The sequence below is a fragment of the Sciurus vulgaris genome (assembly GCF_902686455.1).
Source record: "Sciurus vulgaris genome assembly, chromosome: 8".
Taxonomy (NCBI): domain Eukaryota; kingdom Metazoa; phylum Chordata; class Mammalia; order Rodentia; family Sciuridae; genus Sciurus; species Sciurus vulgaris.
The window spans coordinates 47,871,342-47,895,579 of record NC_136468.1 but is presented as its reverse complement, the minus strand read 5'-3'; the positions used below and the strand labels follow the sequence as shown (position 1 = coordinate 47,895,579).

Below are 24,238 nucleotides of genomic sequence, written 5' to 3'. Positions count from 1 at the left end.
TAATATTATAATAAAAATATTTATTATAAAAATTATCACATTTCTCTGTACATATCCTAAAGACAAAAATAGAATTCATATATTAATAATTTAAGTGGGTCTGAGCATTCAATAGCCATTCCTAGAATCTTAAATGTTTTCCATAGATTTCACATATACCAAGGTAGACTATTTCTATTTTATTTACATAGTTGATGTTATTGAGATACTAACATTTCTTTCTTGCTAGTATTTTAAAGATAGTTCACAGTGTTTGGGTTATTTATTTAACTGCTTTAAATCTTTGGTAAATACAAGTATTTACATGCAAAAGATTTTTGCTCAAATTTCAATAAAAAATTGAAACATCAACCTATTATAAACAGTTTTGTGTAATCAATAAATGCATGAGTCAAAGTTGCATCATCCAAGGAAAGTCACTGTCTAGGACTTTTGATGATAAAATCTGAAATCCAGGAAATAGTTGAGGCTTCTCTTGCCCCAACCAGAAGCACCACAACACTAGGTCATCACGAAATTAAATACAAACACTAAATTCAACACATAACAGTACTGATTATTTTACAATGCAAAAAATTCTTGGTTTTCTTTCTGTATATCAGTTTAATGTTAATTTGACATGGATGAGTCTATTATCTTATAAAACCTATCATCCTTTAGAGCAAGAGTCATTTAAAGAAGTCATACCCTTTTGAGAATCACCAATTCCTCCTCTTGCCAGTAGTTTTTCCATGAAAATGTAGATCATTGCTTGGAATAAAATGTGGGGGAAAATAGATGCCTGCCTTCTGCTTCCCACCTTTCCTATCTCTCTTTCTTCCCTCATTCATTTTGTCTTTCCTTCTTTTCTAAGACTAATCTGCATGAAAGGCCTGCCAACCTGTGTATCACACCTTAGTTCTTCCAAAGTACCTTGTGCATTACAGCTTTCATTCATTAACTCTCAGCCTCAGTGATTCTCAGATGAAAGCATCCTGGCGTGAGACTGTCTTACTTCTAGGCTATTTGTTAAAAAAGATATGCTGAGAACAATTTAAATTCTAAAATTCTTGAACAATTCAGCAACTTTTAACGGACATGTTAATATTCAGCAACTTTTAACAGACGTGTTAAAATTGGAGTGTAGAGGATATAATTAAAGATGTACAATACATCTTTTGAAGCCTAGAAATGGATGCCTGTGGTTTATCACCACTTCAGGGTAGAGACGAGCCATTCTACCAAGTTAGGTTCTCAATATGTGATTTCTTTCCCGAACATTGTTTTTTTCCCATTTATTGCTTCATTTATAAAGAAAGCAAGGTAAGATATCATTCTGCTCTTGCTTTGGCAATTCTTCTCTCTCTCTTCAACCTCCACCTTCCTGAGTTCAGTGCACATTTAACAATTCACGCAAGATGAGGCTCCTGGAAATAAGTGTTCACTTATCGTGTGAAGTATGAACGGACAAGCAGCATAGTAAAGGAGCCGTACTGTTCAGAAGAGGTTTTCTTCTGAGTTTTTACATAATCCAAATGCCTTGACTGCAACCTCAAATAAATGCTGTGATTCATTCCTTCTTAAAGTGAACATTATTTTAGCCACTATCCTTTTCTCCCTAGAGCATATAAGTGTATACAAAATGTACATATATGTAGTACAGAATGTAAACTAAGTTCTAATTTTCTTATGGCAGAAAAATACTGGAATCTTGACACTTGATATTCATTAAATAACAATATCTTTTGATGCCAACTAGAAGTCTCAAATACCTGCCTACTGAAACTGTTAACCTCTATCATCATGTTCACCCCCTGTTCCAAACTTGTTGGGTAAAGAGATGGAAAACAGATTTACTTCTTCTTCAGGATTTGGAATACACTCACAAGTTATTATCCATTATAAAACAAGGGGCTGGCATCTGCTAACTCCTGTGGTCCTGCTCTGTGTTCTCCTGGGTCACAGAAATGACTCATTCCTCATTGGAGCAAGGATTTTGTTGCTGTCTTTCATTTTTGCGGAAACGAGAGTTCACACACAAACATTCAAGAAGCAGCACTGCCATAGACCCACTTTGATCCCATAAAATGTCCCGAGTGTCCCTCTTCACACTGCCACTTTTTCCTTTGCAAGATTCCTTGGTTCCCTGCTTGGGATACACCAGTCATCAGCCTCGGTACTCATCTGATAATGTTTGAAGGCTGACTTGTTAAAGACGGGGAGTTTTTCTACAGACTCAGAGGATAAAGCCTAAGAGAAGAGGGAGAAAAAAATCAGATCAAAGAAATTGTGCCTGGCATAATTTGCATTTGAAGCTTTATTCAAAATACATTCGGAGGGGCTGGGGTTGTAGCTCAGTGGTAGAGTGCTTGCCTAGCACGCATGAGGCACTGGTTTAAATCCTCAGACCACATAAAAACAAATAAGTAAAATAAAGATATTGTGTCCATCTACAACTAAAAAATAAAAATTTACATTCAGCGGTATTCATATTCAAATACATTCATTTAACTGATTTAGTAATAAAAGCACAACAATACCCCAGTGTGCTAGGCACTTTTGAAAATAAAACTAAAATATAAATATTATCTCCACCCAATAAGAACTAAATAGGACATAAGCAACTATAAATTAGGGAATAGAATTTGCTTTTAGTATTTACACATCCTTTGTTTGGATATTACTGATGTGATGGAATTGATTAGCAAAGTTATTCTTCCCAGGGAAAAAACAGTCTTGCTATGATAGAATGAGGGCCTTAATCTGATACCATTAATCCGCTAAAAGGCTCTTTCCCAATAGTTTGAAGACTTTCACCCATTTCATAAATGAATGCATTAACTATTTCAGACAGTTAACGGCCATTTGGCATTTAATTCCAATGCACAAAATGGGAGCTTAGGAGCTTAATGTTTTAGCTGCTACTATCTGTAAATGTATTTTCAGTTGAAATAGTTGGCAAATGATTAACAGAATCAGGGCAGTGATCTTAGTAAATAAATTGAGCCTTTTTCAGATATAGAAAAAAACATGTACTAAGTTTTAAAGTTCAAACAGGAAATGCCAGCCATCCCACTGACAGCTTGTGAGCAGTCAGATTTCCTTCCCCTGGATTTCTAATAAGGTCAGCTTAAGGTCTTGTGTGTCTTGATTTCTGTTGTTTTTTTGGCTAGAACATTATTTGCATATGTTTCCCACAAATTTAAGTAAAACAAAAGCACAGCTTCTTTCACAGATGCCAAGAGGAGTTGTCTTAAAAAAATTCCCATAGCATGTTCTCACTCTGAAAGTCAGGTAACTGCTTCTTGGGAAACAATTTTGGTCGCCTGAGGCAGGAAGCAAGACCCAGCTTTCTGTTTGGTAAATGACAATATTAAATAATCTGTGTGCACACTACCAAATAGAAAATAGAACGATCTGTGGTCATTATTTGCATTAATTCAGTTTGAATAATTCACTCTGGACCATAGAACTCAAAACTGTAAGAGAAAAAACAACCATTTTAGATAGATGATTTTCCATTGAATTCAAAGGATACCTTTAAATAGATGATAGCATCTGTCCCGTATCCTGACAAAGAGTAGAGATTCAGATCTCCTTGAAAGTACTTGGCGTAAAGACGAGAAATTGGCAAGCCGTAGCCAAAACCAGCCTGGAGAGGGAAAGTTAGTTATTAGTGAAGAAGTGGACATGATCATTGGAATACAAAATGTAAGAAGGGAGTTGGGATCCTCACTGACCCTGATGTCCTAGCACCTAAAGCTGATGTCTTATCACCTAAATAAATAAATGCTGCTTCCAATCAGACACTCCTGGTAGAATTGCTTCACCATGTTTAGCTTGCTTTGTCATTTCTGCTCATATCCCTCATGCCAAATTTAACTAAACTGATTAACTTCCCTAAATAATTCTTTGCAATCCTGCTGTACACCTAGAACTAGGGGCTGGGATGAATTTAGCCATATAATTGGTCTCACCAAAGGCGCATTCCGGGAATTGTCCATCACGGGTGTTGGTGCAGTGGTGTATGTGTAACTGAAGAGGCGATCTGTAATTCTTAGGGGAACGCCACCTCCTCGGTCAGAAATCTTGAGCAAACAAACAAGTCATTAGAGCTACACACTAAAAACCATGTACATTTGCCAATGCAAAAATGTCTTTCCTTCAGTTAAAAGTCACCTGACATGCATGACTCTGATCAGTTGCCCAAAGCCGAAAGCCTCATTATTACTGATTCCAACTCTCTCAAGAGAGAACCATAAGGAAAGCAGAAACTGCTTACCTTAATTGTAAGGTCTTCTTTTCCCAGGACAACGATCACCTCAATTGGTGTAAGGGAAGGCCAGCTTTCCTGGTGTTCAACTGTTGCTCTCATTGCATTCTAAAGAAAACAAAACCAGAAGGAATTCAATGGCGGAAGAATGACGGACAATAAATAACTATTTTTTATGTTTAAAATAAATGCAGCACAGAGGGCAATTCAAAGTTTCTATTTTTTTAAGTTAGTGGTAAACAGATCTGAAATAGCCATTTATGAATGTGTCATGAAGGATGTATAATGAAAAATATTCATTTACCATGTAATATAGCTCTTGGGAGTAATGTCTAATGGAAAAACAATTCTGCTAGCTGTCAAGTTCTTATTTGTAAGCTTAATTTAAATGTAGAAATTGGTTTTTATAGTCCATTTCCTGGCTCTCCCTTTTCGGTCTTTCCATTACATTTTACATCCAAGCACCAAAGACTATTACATAACAAATGAACAGTGAATCATTGAACCAATTTATTGACTTTTATAAAATTTGCTGGAAAAAGGTTGTTACTATTTAAAAGGACAGTCAATAATTCTAAATTAAGTTTCAATTTGCATCTGATTATCATCTTAACTTTTACCAGTAAAGGCAAAATAACTGAGTTGGATCACTCAATTTAAACAAATAATCCAAATCCACAAAAAATGTATCCTTTGTCCTTTAACACAGAACAAACTCAAACAAGTTCAGTCTACTGGCTGAATATCCTACAGATAAAATCTTTGGTTATTTAATCCATTTTCCTCTCTAACCACCTTTTAGAGTATTATCTGCTTTTTGATTTCTATATAATATTAAGATCTAGTCACTCATTAGTGGAAGTAAAATAAAATAGATCAGATGTTTGTAGTTCAGTCAATATCTCATTGCAGTAATATTAGAATAAGTTAAGAAACAGTACATTTTAAAGAGTTATTTCAGAATTAGGAGCAGATTTCCCTTTTTTTTTTTTTTTTTAATTTTTTCTTTTTAAAGTTTCCTCCTCTCAATCCAGGGGACTTTTAGGAAAGTATCACAAAGCTTCAGATGTTTCCGAGTCTTTAATTTTTGTTAAATAAATAATTGTCTGTTGGTTGGTTTAAGTTCAAACTTTTCGTTTGATCTTAGAACCCATGAAAGGATTGATTCTTAGCATCTTGGTTACCTAAAACTGGAAACATCAGAATCATCTGAGAGTTTGTTAGACATAGAAATTTTCAGACCTACAGAATCCACAATCTAGGGCAGCATCCAAGCATCTGCATTTTAACAAGTCCTCCAGAAGATTCTAGTGCATGATAAAATTTGAGAAGCACTGTCTTAGGCTTATTAGGGATAATGTCGACTATGGACCAGCAGCACCACTAGAAAGAAGTCTCATTGGTAATTCAGCATCTCATCCTCCACCCAGACCTACTGAATCAGATTTTGCATTTTAACAAAGTCCCCAGGTGATTCTTATACACTGCAGAGTAGATTACTGAAGAACTGACTATCCTCTGAGCATATTCCAGACTAAGAATGCAGCCATATCACTAAAAATAACTCTGCCCTTGAGCCTCTCAGCTTGGAGTTGGACCAGCATTTGGGGGGAAGTTACAAGTCCTAGTTCACTGAAGCATTCAACCTGTGACCTCTCTTAACGAATACATAAATGACTAGGCTTTATTGGACACCTGGAAAAGTAATGGGAACATCTTCTCAGCTCTAAAGCATTGAGACATCATGAATCATATTGTGTGTTCTCGGACACATGTTGATGCTACAGTGAGTTTCATGCACTTTTTCATATATCGGCTATGTAGCTTCTTACTATTAGTGAGCACAGCAATATCAGTGGAAAAGATATGGAGGGCCTTGTTTAGTGGGGAAATAATATAACCAATGAACTATTTTAAATTTAAAGACAAAATCAGAACTGTTGTCCAGTATCATACCTTGAAGAGTTCGAAGAGCATATGATGAAGGTGAGAAGGAACATACACGATGTGAATTGGTTGGCCTGGAAATTTTACTGGAAAAAGTAGACTCATTTAGAGTTAGGAAACAAATATTTTATTAAAATAAACTTCTATATCTACTTGATTTAAACAGGGTTGGGATATTCCCCATCTTTCCCATCTGAAAATCTTGCCCTAGAACTTCCCTACTTAAACAATAAAGACAACTGGCTTATTTTCAAAATGCTATTTCAGTTGCTTCTTTTTCTTTTTCTTTTTGCATTTTTCTTCAAATGTATAAAGTTCAACGAAGTATGAAACATAGATACTGTAAACTAGATTATGTGGATGTCTCTCCTATTTGAACATGTTTATACTGGACAATTTCAGTGTTAATATTATATGTATTTTGGGCTGGGGTTGTAGCTCAGTGGTAGAGAGCTTGCCTAGCATGTATGAGACACTGGGTTCAATTCTCAGCTCCTCATATAACTAAATTAAGATCCATCAGCAATTAAAAATATTTTTTTAAAAAATGGTTACATGTATTTTAAGATAGGAGAAGAAATATCTGTGCTTATGGTATAACATTGAAATTAATTTTAATATTTTTAATTCATGGTAGAAGAACACATTTGATTTTTCTATCACCCTAACATTAAATCTTCTACGCTAAATATACTTGAAATTTATCAATAGGTAATGGAAACAGAGAAACAAAAACCTCATGATACTGTTTTGAAAAGAAAAAAGAAAGAATTCTTTGGTGTTCCAGGCCTTGGCAAAGATTGAATCAGAAACACAAGGTCTGGCACAATCTGCTCTTTATCAGACAGTTCAAGAAGTTTATTTACAATATTATGCAACAATAGGGCTTATGTTGAGAGACATTTTCAATCTTTCTTAATACTCTTCCTTTAGCATTCACTTGCGTTTGCATGTCCCCAACCTATGAATTAGGTTACTCTTAATTTGAGCAACTTGATTTAAAATTTTATCCCTAACACAAGTTGTTCCTGTATAAGTGTTACTTGGAAAAAATGTTTACTTTGAACGGAAAAGAGAAGGCTATTCCAATATAAATATTCTCTCTTGCTTTGAGATACAACTATCTTCTAGAGCAGAGTGGGACAGGATAAAAAATACCTTGCATTCATCATATAATTACTTCAATCACTGTAGGTCTTCCTTGTCTTGTCAAATTGAAGTATGTTCTGCTTCCTAACAATGATATATACTTACAGTACATTTTTATGTGGTGGCAAGAACATTTAACATAAGATCTATTCTCTTAACAAAAATTTAAATGTATAATACAATATTGTTAACTATGGTAGTATGCACGTAGCAGACATCTAGAACTTATTTATCTTGCATAACTGAAATTTTTGACCTGTCGAATAGGAAACTCCCCATCTCTCTTTCCCTTCAACCCTTGGCAACCACTTTTCTACTCTCTGCCTTTGTGAGTGTGACTATTTTGGATATATCATGTAGGTGGAATCATGCAATATTTCTTAGTGCAATTTAAAGTATCTTTGTTTCCAAATCTGATGAGTGACCTCTTTGAAGACATCTCCACTGCTAAGTGGCTCTCCCTACTTCTGGTCTCCTTATCTTTCATATTCTAAAGTAAGCAATCTTTTCTTGATCTAAGATCTTGGAAGCTAAGTAGGTGCTACTTTAAGTTCATAATTATTTGTTAAACCATTTTACTTTATGAATCATCATTAATAATTTAATATGCACAAATGAAGCTTTCCAGCTGAGATAGTTAAAGAGAACCTTGGTTTTAAAAAAAAATGTGTAGAAATTCTAGGCGAGTTCAGAAGAGAAAAAAGGAACACAAAAGCTGTTTTATGTTTACAAGAAAGAATTAGACTGGGAGAATAATGCGTTTTCCATAGGCTAAAATATAGTTTATTTATAGCTTACCATTTACTTGTGTGAGCTTTAATTCTGGAGATGTTAAATAATACTGATCACAGAGCATCTTTGAACTCTCGAAGGCATCTAGAATAGAATTTTTTTCATAACAATGAAATGAATTTATGCCAAGTACTGAGTTCAAGTAATCCTCAGTAAGCATGGTATCCTGGATCTAAAATATTCACTGGAGTATAGCTTTATATGTATGAAAAATGTCTTTTTAATATTTTATTGGGCAATATTTTACTGAAGTTGTAGTAATAGGAATATATACATCTGAGAGATCAAGCATAATATACAACAATGTGACATTAACAATTTATGTTTAAATTTTTTATAATATTATAAATGAATGTTTATGCTTCTTACTCTTGAAAGCAAAAGACTTTGATGGTTGTATTTATAAAAATACAAACAAAATAATGTGAACATAAATTCATTTACAGTCATCTCAGTTATAGGTATGTCAATAATTTATCACACATTTTCAATAAAGGAAATGTAGAAATTTAGAAATTACCTTGAACCACTGCTACCACGTCACAGTTTGGATCGATGCTTCCAATGTGGCTGGGGTTTCCTGTCTTGGACTCACTAAATATAAGAACTGTTGAAAAATAAAAACAAAAACATAGTAAAACTCAAGATAGTGATTAGAACTACCACTGAGAAAGACTGTGACCCACTGATGAGTGGGATGCATAGTTATAGTGTGATTTACAGTCCATATCCATTTCTATGGATCATGATCATGATTACTTACTGTGCTGGTTCATCAGCATCCGAGTAGAAATACGGTTCATATAAAATCGATCCAAAAAGTACTGAAGATTTTGATTGGTGACTGGGTCAACTGTACAGCTATCTTTGTACTCCAAGACTCCTTGTGCCATTGTAGGTACTACATTGTGGTGTCTATTTCGAACTTTGATGAGTGTATCTACAAAGCTAAGCCATAACATTTACAGTTAGCATAAGGTACATAAATTTCATTTACTTCTTTTTCTTAGATTGTTTTAAAGAAAGTTAAAGCTATGACTACATGATCAATGTGATCCTACAATAGGTGCAATCAAAAAAATGAGAAATTGCACTGTTTATGTATGATCTATCAGAATGTATAAATGCTTTCTAACTGTCATGTACAACTAATTAGAACAAATTAAAAAATTAAGAAAGAAAGCAAGCTAAAGCTCTTTTTGTGGTACCTATCCATGTCTAAACAAATAAAATAAAATGTTTGGGTGAAGCTTCATTAGGGCTTTTACTATCGTTTCTTCTAGTATAGTAGAGGAGATGGTTCCATAAATAGATTTATTTCATTTCCATGTTACACATAAAACTACTAACTGTGACTGATAAATTCATTTAGGTATTCATTAAGCTTTCTCTTTAAAAAGTAATTAAAATCCAAGGTGACTCTGGAATATCATTGTGAAAACATCTCAAAATTTCTTGTCAGATGTAGTAAACATCTGAACTACACTTATTTAGGTAGTTAGAGACTGTCAGTTCCTCTGAAAGTAAGCGTGCAATCTTCAATTCCACTGAAATATATTGAAATTATTTAATCGTGCAAATCTAATCATTGGAATGAATGCTGCAAATCTAATCATTGGAATAAGTTTATAGTAAAATGGAATTCCTTGAGGAAAAAACCCTCAAGCCCTGTACATTTATTCATACTCAGTACCAATTTAAATGCCAATTTCTTCACTTCTAAGAGCCCAACAGGCCAAAATTTGTCATTTGTAAGGGAGTAGAAATTTATTATTCAGAGTGAAGTTCCTTTAATTAAGTCTGAAAAAAATCTTAGGATTATGTCTGAAAATAACCAAAATCTAAAACCCTTATTCTACTGCATAGAACTTACTCTGACAAAACTTTCTGGTCTTCTGGACTTTTCTCATGGAATTCCACCAACTCCATCAGGCTCTGGATATACCTGTAGAACAATAACATGCTTTGTTTTAAAATCAACAGACAGATATAAATGCTTGGAAATAAAATGCCCTTTTTTTTCCCCAAATGATTTTGAAAAAGAAACTAAGCATTGCGGTAAAAATTAAAACTTTCCTTCACAACATGTGAAAAATCATAGGTTAAAAATGTAAAAAGCTATACATTTCAATCCTAACTTTCTAACTTGAAGTTTAGTTTAAAATGATTTTTCAGCTATTCCAGATCAGTATTCATTTCCTAACTGTTAGCAAAGACTCTTGGAAACAACTTTTTTAAAAATGCTTTTTATTTTTTCCTAGTATTTTTTCTGTAAGAGAGTAGAAGTCTTGAAGGTAGCAATAAATACTACAGATTAAATACGTGTTTCAGACTGTATCTGTTTCATGGGTTTGTATAATACATATATTTCCTCAATGGATGAATGAAAAGTTGTGCAGTGAATGGGTAAGAATGACACTCTGAATATCCTAGCTTTGTTCTAAAAACAAAAACAAAAACAAAAAACTGCTCTTTTAGGTTGCCTACCTTCTCTAAGCATCTGCATTCTTATTGCAACAGTAAACAATACCGACACAAACTGAGTGCTGGCTGTGTGCTAGGTACTGTTCTAATTTTAAAAAACAGATTACCTAATTTAGTTATGCTCAAACATCTCTTTGACACTTATGCTTCTTCTCATTAATAACAGATGGGGGATTGAGGCATAGAGGGTTTTAAACACCTGCCATGGATTCCACAACTAGAGAAAGGCAGAAGCAACCTTTCAACCCAGAGCTTACTCTGTTACTCAGTGTTAAGTAACAAAGATTAGGTTCTCTATAAATAGTCATTTTAATCTGTTTCCAGGCATAGGATTTCTTTTGCAACCTTCGTGTTTTATTTTGTAAAGAACAAAATTTAAATTGCCTATGTTGATGATTTTTCAAATTTCTCCGGGAAGTCAAAATTATATTGTAAAGAAATCTACCTTTTTAGGATAAAAGTTCCTATTTATAGTTTCATAACTGCCCTAATGATAACTTAACCAAAAATTAATAAAAAATTCTTTACATCTTTCAAAAAGTGTACTGTTCAGGCCACCTGTTTTCTAATTATGATGTTACTACAGTGTCAAAAATTATCTTCTGGTCATTGTTTTAAAACTCAAAACTTCAAAATGCTTCACCACTTACCAGCTTTTAACCAATTGCACTGAAGAAGTGTTTACTAATCGATCAGGGAGGACATCAATCTCCTTTAGGATATTGGCTAGTCTCACTGGCAATTCTTGTCGCAAAAATGAAAAAGAAGTTCTTTCACATGCATTGTCCGAACCTATAATAAATGAAATTCATTTAGTTTTTGGAAAAAAGAACATCTAAATGATCTAAATGAAATATTTAAAATCATTAACTATCAAATATTGAAAACACACAAATATTATAAAATCATATTTCACTGAGTTGAGTTACTCTTTCTAGATAATTCAGAAGCAGATATCTTTGTTGTTCTTTCTTATTTTTCTAAAAAGTCACCAACACAGGAGAGTTATTTCCTTTTTTAAGAGAATTCACTCCCAAGAAGAGAACATCTCACAGATCTTTTTTTAAAATTATTTTATTTGTTCTAATTAGTTGTACATGTCAGTAGAATGCATTGATACATTTTGATATATAAATACATAGAGTGTAATCTCTCATTTTTCTGATTATACGTATTGCAGGACCACATAGGTCATGCAGTCATACCTGTACATGAGGTAATAATGTCTGTTTCAGTCTACTATCATTCCTACCCCCATACCTCTTCCCCTCATTTTACTCCCCTCTACCTAATAAAAAGTAACTCTCTTCTTAACATTCATAAAAGGGTCAGACAACAACACAACATTCTTTAATGAGTTTAGACTGAAGTGGGAGTGGGGAGGAGAAGGAGATGGAATAGAAGTGGAGATGTTTCCAGACAATGTTGCATTTAAACTCTTGAAACTCAGGAAGTATATAAATATTTTCAGCAATAATGCAAATAAATGGAAAGACTACACTGATGGAAAAGTCCGTTAGGAATACAGAAGGATGTACCCTGTGAAGAGTAGCAGGCAGCTAAAGGATAAAATCCATTAAATGGAGGCTACTTTATCATATTAGGAATCTACTCCCAAGAAATACATCGTTGTGAAAGAGGGGGCAGTTTCTGGTCTATTGTTAAATGGTGACTGAAAGCCACAAGTATTTTAACTCAAAGATCTAGGTCGGTATAAGGGAAAGATAAGTTGAAATTGTCCAGTATTAGCAGGACTGCAGGTGGCCTTAACTTGTAAGCGCAAATTGTCTACAAAGTAGCCAAATCTAGGAAAAGGCCAGGTGTGCAGCCGTTGTTTCCAGGACCCCGCAGCAGAGTGGACCCCGGTTGGTTGCTTAATCTTGATACCAGCCCTTCCTATACCCGGGCAGAAAGTTATGGCAGCTCCCCACCCCTGGTGCCACCCAGCCTGGGTCCTACGTCCCCTCTCACCAAAGTCCAGCAGCTGCTTCATGGACAGCGGGGAGGGGCTGTAGCGCGAGAAAAGCTCGACCTCCCGGGGGACCAGGCCGGCGCTGCTCAGGGAGCCGGCGCTGCGCATCACGAAGCGGGCCGCCTTCATCTTGATGCCCCTCGAGCTTGGCAGGGACTGGAGCAGAACCTGGGACCAAGAAGGGGCGCGGTGCGTCCAGGCGGGAATGGCAGGTGCACCGTCGGGCTCGGTTTTTGAGGGTGCTGTGGAGGAGCCGGGCAGTGAGACCCGGCAGTGTGGCTCAGGACTTGCGTCTTCCCACCCCGGCTGCCTTTTATTTGTCTCTCTGCACTCTCCACCCCCAACCCCAGCCGGGAGGAGTCACTGGGACTTGGAGCCGCGTCCCGAACTTGGGGCCACGCCAATCAGCTCAGAGAAGGAACTTTTGGCCCCGCCCCTTCGCCCTGGTCACCTAAGAGTGGCACAGTGACCACGTAGGGGCCTGACACTGGCGGCCAGGGCAGAGTGGGAAGGAGGCCAGAGAGGCGGAAGCTGAAGCGGACATCTGGGGGCAATATGGGCTCAAGATCAGTCTCTGAGGACAGGGACCCAAGTCGCGTGGGTTGGGGGCCCGCCCAGACTCGTCCTTGTTTACAATTCCGGAGCTGTCTCAATGTCACGCTTTCCGACCCAGAAACTGTTTCCTAGAGTCGGGACTCCGAGAGCTCATTGGTCCTCTCTCAGAGCGGGACTTTTACAGTAGCCAGTCACCTGCGTACAAAAGTATGGGCTTCACTGCCATTGGACAGAGAAAGGAATGAACAATCTAGAGATTTCCCCGTGTTTCTCTCCAGCAGCAAACTGCACACCTCAGGAACTGAAAGTTCCTTTTGCTCTGACTTTAGGAGTTGCCAAAATGTATTTACTTTCTTTCCGTGTGGTGAAAAAAAGACCATCAATTCGATTCTTCCAGTAAACACTTTTTTTTTTTAATTAGATTTCTCTCTTAATTTAAAAGTGAAAAAAAAGTGATCAATTCTTCAGTTTGACTCACCTTTTTTCCCATCAGAGAATTTCATCACTCTCTCCCCTTGTATGAAACGTCTTTAAACCAAATCTTTGTCCAAGGCATTCTATTCTGCCTTCAAATGTCCCGCACAAACTATCTGCCCCAAGAGGTCTTTCTTGATTGCTTCTCTGTCCTTCTTCTTCCAAATATGACTTTTGTCATTCATGTAATTACTACATATTGTGGTTGTTTAGGTTCTTATATTATCCCTTCTTGACCCTGCTCCCCTAAAAGAGATCAGAGTAGGAACCTGCCTGATGTGTCTTTGGGATTCTTTCCCCGCTTTGTCACTACTCAATATGTGTTAAATTAGTGGCAGTGATTGAAACACATTATCCCCCTGTAATACATTCCTCAGAATATACTTCCCCCTCTCCTTACACTCCAAATGGAATAGACAATGAAGCCACAGTGTTGGGGTAAGCTGGTCGTAAGAGAGTTGGTTACAAATGGAATGGAATGAGAGCTAGTGGGTTTAAGATATTGGTTTGCTGTACAAGATTCCATTTGACCTCCTGCCCCTGCATTTAATTAGCAGCCTGGGAGAGGGGATCTGAAAGTCCTGGGTGATCCTAGGCTCCTTTGTTACTCTTTGTCTTCTTTCCCTAGGAGATCTCCTTCAGTTAGAGGACTGATCCAATTTCTTTCTCTAGTACAGACTTGCCTCATGAGAGCGAGACCCCTGTGTTTCATTACCTATTTGACTTCTCTTCTTGGATGTCTAATCAGCATCTATTTTGCTCCACCCAAATTCACCACCATTACTAGGAATCTGAGCTTGTCCTGGCAAGCTTTCTGTAACTTTGTTACCTGTTTATAAGTACCATATTTGCTTTTTACAATTTCCCACTTTGTTATTGCTCATAAATCTTCCAGGATTTGGGACTTCTCCTTGTGCCCAAATATTTGGCTCAGACCTATGAAAAATAGCATTGTTAAGACATCCAATTTTTCGAATCTTCCAATGATGAGGGTGAGGCTTAGGTTCTTATAGACATTGAGGGATGATTCTGGGGTGAATGAAAGATTCCAGCAATTGCACTTGGGTGACACACAAAAAAAAGAAAATAAAATGCATCAACTCAAAATGTAACAGCTCAAGCATTTATCTTAAGCTGAAACAGTTGTGGGAACATAGCAAATTCCAAACTGCATCACCACTTCTACATAGGTTTTGATACCACCATAATTTATATTTTGGTACTTGGAATCCTTTATTTAATATAGCACTATGAAGCACAGGCATGTGTTCAAGAAACCAAAAGATGAAATAAGACTCCCTTTGATGAAGCAAATAAATTTAAGGCAAAAATCCCCTCTTTTCCATGGATTAAATCCTGGTAGAGAATTTTGCCCTTTATTTTTTATGGTGCTGTGGTTGAACCCAAGGCCTCATACATGCTACTGAAGCTCTCTACCACTGAACCACCCCACCCCTCTACCAATCCACGGATTACATCCTTGTGTGAGGTCACAAATAGACAAAAATTCATACTGCAGAGGATTACACTCTGATCTGCATAGGGAAAGCAAAGGAAATTATGCAGTACAGGTAGATGGGTCTAATATAGGAAAGTGCTATTTGTTGAAGTCCATCTAGTGCTCAACCTCACTTATCCTGTCAGTTGTGGGGTGATTAAAGATCAGGTGGAGTCATATGATGTTCACAGAGATGACTAAGAGCTAAATGTGAACTGAGGTCACCAAGATTTTGTCTCCATGTTGTTCCATCCAATAATATTTACCAGTTACTCTCACAGTGTATTGCATTCTTCTATGCCATTTCTGTATGATGGAAACTCTCGTTGTAATTGGCGCCATTGATGGCAACTGGGCTGGAATGGTCAGGTCACATTGTTACCCAGTTGGCTAGAATGTAATGTATTACTATGATTAAAGAGTGGCCTGGGAAGAGAGTGGCATGTCTATTCTCAGCTACAGATCATCCAGGTGATCCAGTTGGGTCAAAGGTGAAGCAAAAAGATTATTTGAGGACTGTGGATGTGAAAAAAAATCCATATATTCATTTGAGTAAGTGTAAACCATGAGAAGATTTATGAAATGATTTACTGTTGGAGGGTAAAATCAAAGCTACCACTTTGCAGACACAGCAACACAGCAACCCTGTTTGAGACACCTGACATTTGAAATTTTGGGGTGAACTCTTACCTAGCACTAAATAACTTTGTCCAGCTTGCCTGGCAAAATCTAATAATATAAAGCTGCTGGTAGAGCTTTGAGAATACAAGTCAAAATTGTTTTAGAAGGTGGGAGATGGCCAATTTGACAAAATGCATCAGAATCCTTAAAGAGAAGCCTATTCCATTTTCCCACCTCCATGAACATATTCCAAGGAAGCGACTAAAAATATACATAACTTGAACTACAAAGCCACAATAGAAAGATAAATGGATTTAAGGTTAAAACATGAACTGCAAATTTGGAGAAAGTATTTACATAATATGTAACAAATGATTATTTAAGAATGGCTATTCAAGTAGGGAACAAAATGGTCATCATCTGTTCTCTCACAGAGATATAGACTTCTGGGGGAAATAGCTATTACCAAAGAAAATGAACAAACAATAAGACTGTACATTAAATTGGTAAAAGCACTATAAAGAAAATGCACACAAGAATATAATGGATTGGAACTACCTTAGATTTGATGATCAGGAATGGTCTTTCGGAGAAAATGACAATTAAATGAGATGGAACAGCCTTCTGTTGAGGATGACAGTGAATACTGGTGAACATATTGATGGAGATGTTGGGGAAAGCAGAGGCTAAATCACCACTTGGTCTCAGCTGTGTTTTTTTTTTTTTTTTTTTCTTTTTTTTTGGTGGTGTGGGGGATTGAACCCTGGGCCTTGTGCTTGCAAGGCAAGCACTCTACCAGCTGTACCAGCTGAGCTATATCCCCAGCCCTCAGCTGTTTTTTATAATCATGCTAACTTAGAGGATATCAGGTGCCAGGAGCTGGACTAAATTCCTTGATGGATGTATCAACATCTGCTCTCAAGTACCCCAGACTCATAGTGGATGATGGAAAATAATGGCCAATTATTTTATAATTTATGAGACTTTTATTCAATCCCCAGTACAAAAAGCTATAATTAAATGCATGAAAACAACAGTTCATAAGAAAGCTTTGACCAATGTACCATGTTGGTTATGGTGGTGTTGGTGGTGATGGTGATGGTTCCAGACAGTGGGTGATGCTATTGGTGCTAAGAGGCATTTGGAGAAAGAGCTATGTTGGTGATCAGGGAGTTTTTACCTCTGAGCACCAGCATTTAGGATGACCTTAAAGAATGGGCAAGATTTTAGCAAATTATTGATAGGTAGTGAGAAAGATCATCCAAGCCTTGGAAAAATTACAGATTTGGAGCTAGGGACACATGAGCGAAATAGAAACCAATGTAGTCTAGAAAAAACCTTAGAGAGGAGGGAATGGGAGAATGTACTTCCTGTGCAAATTTGTTAACAGTTAATTCAATTCAAGTAAACTTTTCTAAACACCTGCTTTGCACTGGGCACTATAATTAATGCTAGGGATAAAAAAGTAAAGAAGGTATAGTTTCTATTTTCAAGGATGGGAAAAAGACATGAGTAAGATTTTAAAAAGCATGATGTGTAAAAGGGATGTATGCAGGAGGCAAGGAGTCAGGGAAGACTTCCTTGATAGAGGAGACATGTAAATTATAAAGATTGAATAAACATTGATAGGCAGATGAAGAGGAAGGGTATTGGGGCTGGCCATCGGGAGAGGGACTGAAAAAAGCCATCTTTTTTGGTAGGAACTGAATCTGAGAATGAAGAATTAAAAAAAAAAAAAAGGTTCTCTGATGTTCTAAACCTATAATACTGAAAGGAAGCAATTTCATTAATAAAGGCAGGGCAGCCAAAAGGGTCAGGAGGAAAGGATATGTTGATTGGAGGATAGTGCAGGTGATGAGTGATATTCTGTCCACAGTTTACACAAGGCTCCTCTCCTATTTAGCCTCCAGCTGTATCTCACTTCTGTCCATGCACAATAGTTCCTTCTAGTTGTTTCTTGGCCTCCTTACACTTATCAAAGCCAAAATCTTTCACCTTCCTAAAGTAATACCTTAGCAAAAACATTAAGAGTGGTTCATTCCTTTCTTTTGCCAATGTTACTAAAAATGATTAAAAAAAAAAAAAGCAAATGAATCTGAATACTGAAGCTAATACCTCTTGAATTTTGTGGGGAAGACAAGAATTTTTATATCAACTTCTAAACGGGCTATTTTTCTCTTCTTTTCCCCAAGAAGTTTCCCTATTATGTTTGATGTTTGGTTTATAAAACAATGAAGAAAGGTGAGCAAAAGAAAATGAATAATTAATTGAAGAAGAAAAATCAATGCATAATAAACAAATGAAAATAATCCCAAACTAAGGGGTAATTAGGCAAATAAACAGAAATAAAACAGACATCATTGTTCTACCACCAGATTGGCAAAAATGAAAAAGACTGATAGCATCTGTTGGCAGGATCTGGGGAAGTGAACACTCTTCTATGCTATTTGTGTGAATGGAAAATTGGCCAACTTTTTTTTTTGGAAGGTAATTGACAGAATCTACAGAAATACCAAGGATGGTTATCCTGTGTCAGTCATTCCACATCTAGAAACCTATCCTACAGTTTTACCAACAGAGAATATAAAGATACATGTACAAAGTTGTTCATTATACTATTAACTGTATAAACAAAAATTTGAAAACAACTTGTGCATCCCCCTGGGGGAATGGATGACAATCCATAGCTGCAAACTAATGACACATTTATGCATCAAATGTTATGCAATAATAAAATGAATGTGGTAAGTTTTTGCAGCAGCCTTGGCGGTCTGTGGCTCTGATCTTTCAAGGAAGGGTTTGCTGTCAGTTGTAAGGAATGCAATTAGCTGACAGCCTTTGGCACCAACGTGTTTTGGATCCACACAGCTGTTAAACTTAAGCCACCCTTTCCCATGCAGTCCCTAGTGATGTTTGAACACCTAGAAGGACCTGGTCATTTCTCCTCAACCTAGGACTCCTCTGATGGGAATTCTTTGTTCTGGAGGTCCCTACTGGGTGGCTGAGGCTTGGTCAGATCTGTGTCTCAGTCTGAGTCTGCCCTGCTCCAGGCTGCTTCCCTGCCCTCTTTCCTTTCATATTCATCGTAGTTGGGAAAACTTTCCCTAATCAACATTGCTTCCTCCCTTTAGCCCTTCACAGCTTGCCTCTGTCAACCTAGCTAGGAGCTCTGAAGCAAACGCTTCCCATTAGAGAGTGTGAGCGATTATTTCCCTTCCATGCCTGAATGTATCACTGGGATTTTCATTCTTGGCAGTTGGCATTTGTAAAATTTCATATTAGGACTCTGGCTCATGAGGTTAGAGTTGTCACGTGGGGAAGTTCCACATCTGGGATTTTCTCCCAGAATAAGACAGTAAATATAACATAATAAAACATTTTGGTGGAAATGACTGAGATTAGTGCCCATCTTTATAAGTATCTTATGGATGTAGGGATGCTATTTATCATCATTTGCCATGTCATCATTCATATGAATTCATCATTAGAGACTGAATGGTTCCTTGAGAATGACTGGTGACTACTATGAACCAGGGGTGTCCACCCTAACTGAAGCTGCTGTGCTGGATGTAGGATTCTCACAAAACCATATTTTGTGGAAATGTAAATTAGTGTTCTGGGCATATACACAAAGGAAATGAAATCATTGTGTTGAAGAGATATCAGCTCCTGTGTTCCCTGCAGCATATTCACAATAACCAAGAAATGGAAACAACATAAGTGTCCCTCGGTTGATGAATAGATAAAGATAATATGCTACCCAGTGAAATATTATACAGCCATAAAAAAGGAAATCCTGTCATTTGAAACAATATAAACAAGCTTGAGGAACATTATGTTAAGTGAAATAAATCAGGCACAAAACACAAATACTACATGATCTCACTTGTAAGTGGAATCTGAAACCATTGAACTCATTTAAATGGAGAGTAAAACATTGGTTACCTCCGACTGGAGGTTGGGGCCATTGAGAAGATATTGGTCAAAACATACAAAATTTCAATTAGATAGGAGGTGTAAATTCGAAAGATCTCTTGTACCATACAGTAATTATAGTTAATAACCATGTTTCATCCATGTGAAAATTACTACAGATTTTAAGTGTTCTCACCATAAATATGATAATTATGTGAGGTAATGCATATTTTAATTAGCTCCATGTAGCCATTCCTCAATGTATACATTTTTCAAATATGTGGTGCATCATACACGTATGTATTTTTTCAATTAAAAAATAAACAAAAAATTAAAAAATACAAGTTAGTATTAAGCATTTAAAAATATGGCTCCAGGAACATGTTATACAGGCACCAATTTGATGAATTTATGCAATCATTTCTACCAGCACCCATTCCTGAAACCTCTTTCACTCCAACTCAGCTTACCAGGGGATGCAGTGACATCATCTATATGTATTGACTTAAGAAAATTGTGGTCTATGGTTTATTAATTGTAAAAAGCATGTTTCAGACCAATATGTTTATAATATGCTATGATTTTTAATTAAGAGGGAGAGAAGTGGATATGAATCTGAATTGATGTGAGCTGACAAAGAGTCTGGAAAGGAACCACACCAAACAATCACAGTATCATTGGAGTTGTGTGGAAGGAGAACTGTTCACTTCTTACTTTTCTCTCCATATTTATATTCGACATGGTGCCTGGCTCAGTGCTAAAGCCGGTAATAGTTCTTGACCAAATCAACCAAATCTTGTAGGAAACACACTCCTCTGGGAGAGGTTGCTATTTGCCTGTGATTTTCTTCTCTCACGGGATTATGGGATCAAACAACAGTGCAGTTGGGCAGCTGGAAACTTGACTCCTACTAAGGAGGACTATGCCCCTGCCAGTTCCAGTGGTCCCTTGTGACTGGGTTTTGCCTTAGTGTGACGGACTGGGAGGGTACAGTGAAGAGCATTTCTAGAAATAAATGCAGTACAATGAGTCATGATGGCCTAGCCCACTGTCATGAGTTTGAAGGTAGAGCTGGAGCTCTGGGGAGCTATTAAATCCTAGGCAACTTCCAAGGTCAGGAGAAGGAATCAGCCAACTCTCCAGTCCCTCAGTTCCTTGAACTCTTTAATCCCAATAACTTTGACACTACATTTCCGTTACCTATTTCTGTGGGCACTTCACATACCAGATGCAAGGGTTTGAATGTGTACCTTCCAAAATCCATGTTGGCATAAAATCCATGTTCCCAACGTGGCGGTATTTAGAAGTGAAGACTTTGGAAGTTATTAAGTCACAAGAGCTGCACACGCCTGGCGGATTAGTGCTTTAGTAAAGGGCTAGGGAGTGGGTATCGACTTAGGTTATTTTTGCTTCTCTGCTCCTCTGTCCTATGAGGACAGTGTTCCAGTCCTCCAGAGGATCCAGCAACAAGGCCATGGTCTTGGAAGAAGAGAGAAGCCCTCAGCAGACAACAAACTTGCTGGCACCTTGAAATAGGACTTTTTGGCCTTCACAACTATAAGAAATAAATTACTTCTCTTTATAAGTTGTCCAGTCTAAGTATTTTGTTATGGGAGATGAAAGGACTATACACCAGATCACACTCAGGACTATCTCCTCTCTGAAAATATGAAGGCCAGTGGTTCCTCCCCTCTGATTCCAACATATTCTCTTCTTCTTCCCTTCTGTGTATCTCCTTGCTGTCCCTAATCCTGTCCTGGCATTCATGCAGATTTTCTGGCCCTAATCCTTGTCTTTTGCTCTAACATGTCATTCATCTTCTGTTTCCCATTTCTTCCCATTTCAGCCTAGATCCTCTGTTCATTCTTTCTTTCATTCTCACCTCTTTTCCCTTCTCATTTTTTCTGTCTTGCTAGCTATTAACCAAGGGACAGGTATTCTTTCACTATGATATTTTCTCCCCCAGGCAATCATAGCATCTCTAGGTGCAGGACTGATCAGTGGTCTTTGGGTTCCAGTAGTTTAGCTAATGGACTCTCTGGATTCTATGTTATATTGGACCTCAGAGTCTACCTGGGCCCATATCAAGTCCTGATTTAACTCAGGCATCATCTAATTTTTTCCTCTCATTTCATCCACACTTGACTAGATTTTTCTCTGAACTGTTTTAGACACCCTGCAGTGTGACATGCCTCTCATTCTCGTCACCCTTCTTCCAAACACATTCTGGAACTCAGGATTTGTTTTCAAACTCCCTACATACCCATTTGCTTCTCTGAAACTTCTCTATATTTTTGCTCCAACTTGAAGACACCATGTTTCTTAAAGCTTCTTGAGTGTAGGGACTTCTCTTAGCCCAAAGTTTTTCACGTGCTGAAAGTGCAATGGGCATCCCCCTCCTCCTCCCGCACCTTGTCTGTTACCTCTGCTGCTTTCAAAACATTTCTCTTCATACTCTACAGATCACAAGTTCTTTGCAGAACAGGCACCCGACAATAACAGACACAACCTGTTTGTTGCTGCCATTTATAGAAGGCCGGGCTGCTGTCATCCTTGTTAATAAGATTCCTGCTATCACTGTTGCTAAATTAATGCCACTGTAAATGATCCAGCTACACTTCCTCCCGCAATTCATCACTCTACACCTAAATATCTTCCCAGAGCCCAACTCAGCTCCCTATTTCCATAATCGCACTTTTGAAGTTGTTTGCACAAATAATACCATGCCCAAATGGTGCAATATTATCATTCTATGCTGTCCTGTATTTTGAGCATTGAACTTTACTGTTTTCTCAAGTTCAATACCTCAAACTCACTGGATCTCCCATTACACTTTCCTTCTTAGGTCTCCTTTCCCCTCTTATCCAATGAGAGTGCCATAGTCCAATCCTATAATTATTCAACCTTGGGAAAACCTTTTAACTTACCCTTCTGTTTTGCTTACTTGATATGCCAACCTTTATTAAACCACTCTAAATATAGAGAGTGGGTACAAATTTCAGTTCATAAATGTCAAATGTGCAAGGGCTGATATTTGATTGGCCTTGACTTCCTATAAGTCAGACTGACATCTATCATAAGGTCTTTTGGAGAATGTAAGATTTTACTCTAATTTTTCTCAGAGCAGGTAGGCATCTAGCCATGTAATATACATTGAGATACTTCCCATAAAATTGGGTCTTAGATTGTTGGTTCAAGCAAATTGTTGCTCCATTATGCCTCATTTGCATCCAAAACCTGGTGAGCTCTCTCTGTACTTTTCTCGTCCATGGGAACTATCTGCCTCTGCTGCTTCTGAAACATACTGAACTATGTCTTGTGTTCCATCCACCTCAGTGCCCCATTTGTTATGGCTGTACTACATCCATTTTTAGGCTGAAGCAAACTTCATAAGGTTGTCTCAGGCCTGTGTGACTAAATGCCCCCACACAGTTATTTGTATTCCTGCTGTCTTCCAAGGGTTTTGGTACAGAAAAATAAGTTTCAAAAGCAAAGATCTTGAAGGGCTTTATAGTATGTGAATATAAAACATATCACTTCATGGTTCCCACTATTACCTCTCAAACTAGAATAGAGTTTCTGGTTCTGGAGGTATAGAAGTGAATAAGAGTTGGAGAACTGATGACAGCTCAGATAAGCCCTAAAAGGGAGTTACTGGATAGATCAGAGAAACTAAGTTTTGTGGAACCAAGAGAAATGAAAACTGAATTTCAATTTCTCCATAAAGCACATCTCTTAAATGTGTAGTGAGTATTTTTGACTGTTTTTGTGAATCATGGTCCATGTACCCAAATGTGGGAGAGGATTCTGGGGCCATAAGAAATGTTGTTGAAAAACACACGTTAATATTTTGAATATTCTTTGCACAAATGTAAGAAAATACACCAGTTTAACAATAGTGTTTAATTTTTAGGTGACAAACTTATGGGCATTTACATTTGCTTCTTAAATGTTTTCCCAAATGTTAAACAATGAACTGTGTGTTATTTCTTAATTATAGGAAAATAAATGTTAACCATAGAAATGAAATTGTGTACCCCATTTGTGTACAATGAATCAAAATGCAGTCTGTAAAAAATTAAAAGCTAAATAAAAATAATGATAATAAAAAATGTTTTTAAAAAGTTGAAATGAAAATAGAGAACAGGTATAAGAGTTTGGCAAATATATATTCAGAAAAAGCTTTGGATTGAATTGGAAGAAAAAGCAAGGCAAAAATTTTAAAATGGGCCAGTAGTTCTTCTGCCTTCTATTTGCAACCTCTTGTGCACACCAAGAGGTGGAAGGACTGAGGAACTGAGGCACCTGCAGGCCGCTTTCTCTCCCCTATCATTCCTACCCAGTGTCTGCTGGGAGCTGATGCTAAGCCTTCCATGCTGGCTGAAACATTGTTTCCAGTTCTCCAGCCTGTGCTTTTCCTCTGCTTTCTCTTCATTGCCTAAATTTCCAAGATTTTCACCAAACAGGCTAATTTAGTTCAGGTACGCTTGTCTTCCTTCGAAAACTCCAGGTTTTGCTGCCAGTCGGGTTTGGTTTATGTAGTGCTGATTGGTCAACTTTTCTGATGTTGCAAATAATA

The 24,238-nt window shown here is 37.2% G+C and overlaps 1 protein-coding gene across 1 annotated transcript; it reads right to left on the bottom strand.

Annotated features, from left to right (window-relative positions):
- PDK4 (pyruvate dehydrogenase kinase 4) lies at positions 1–12,899 on the bottom strand. The gene is made up of 11 exons (XM_079152433.1): positions 12,596–12,899; positions 11,275–11,416; positions 10,014–10,085; positions 8,904–9,088; positions 8,661–8,747; positions 8,147–8,224; positions 6,209–6,285; positions 4,262–4,360; positions 3,957–4,067; positions 3,518–3,631; positions 1–2,229 (listed from the first exon to the last, which is right to left on the bottom strand). The coding sequence occupies exons 1-11, from the start codon at positions 12,723–12,725 to the stop codon at positions 2,086–2,088; spliced, it is 1,239 nt and encodes a 412-aa protein (XP_079008559.1). The 5' UTR covers positions 12,726–12,899; the 3' UTR covers positions 1–2,085.
- Between the last annotated feature and the right edge of the window lie 11,339 nt (positions 12,900–24,238).

Bases quoted from the DNA above. Each gene is read 5' to 3' on its own strand.
- PDK4 (XM_079152433.1), bottom strand. From the start codon at position 12,725: ATGAAGGCGGCCCGCTTCGTGATGCGCAGCGCCGGCTCCCTGAGCAGC. The intron at 6,286-8,146 runs GTAAGCTATAAA...TACTTTTTCCAG, and splicing joins AAAGCTCACACAAGTAAATG to TAAAATTTCCAGGCCAACCA. The intron at 2,230-3,517 runs GTATCCTTTGAA...CTCTTCTCTTAG, and splicing joins ATGCTATCATCTATTTAAAG to GCTTTATCCTCTGAGTCTGT.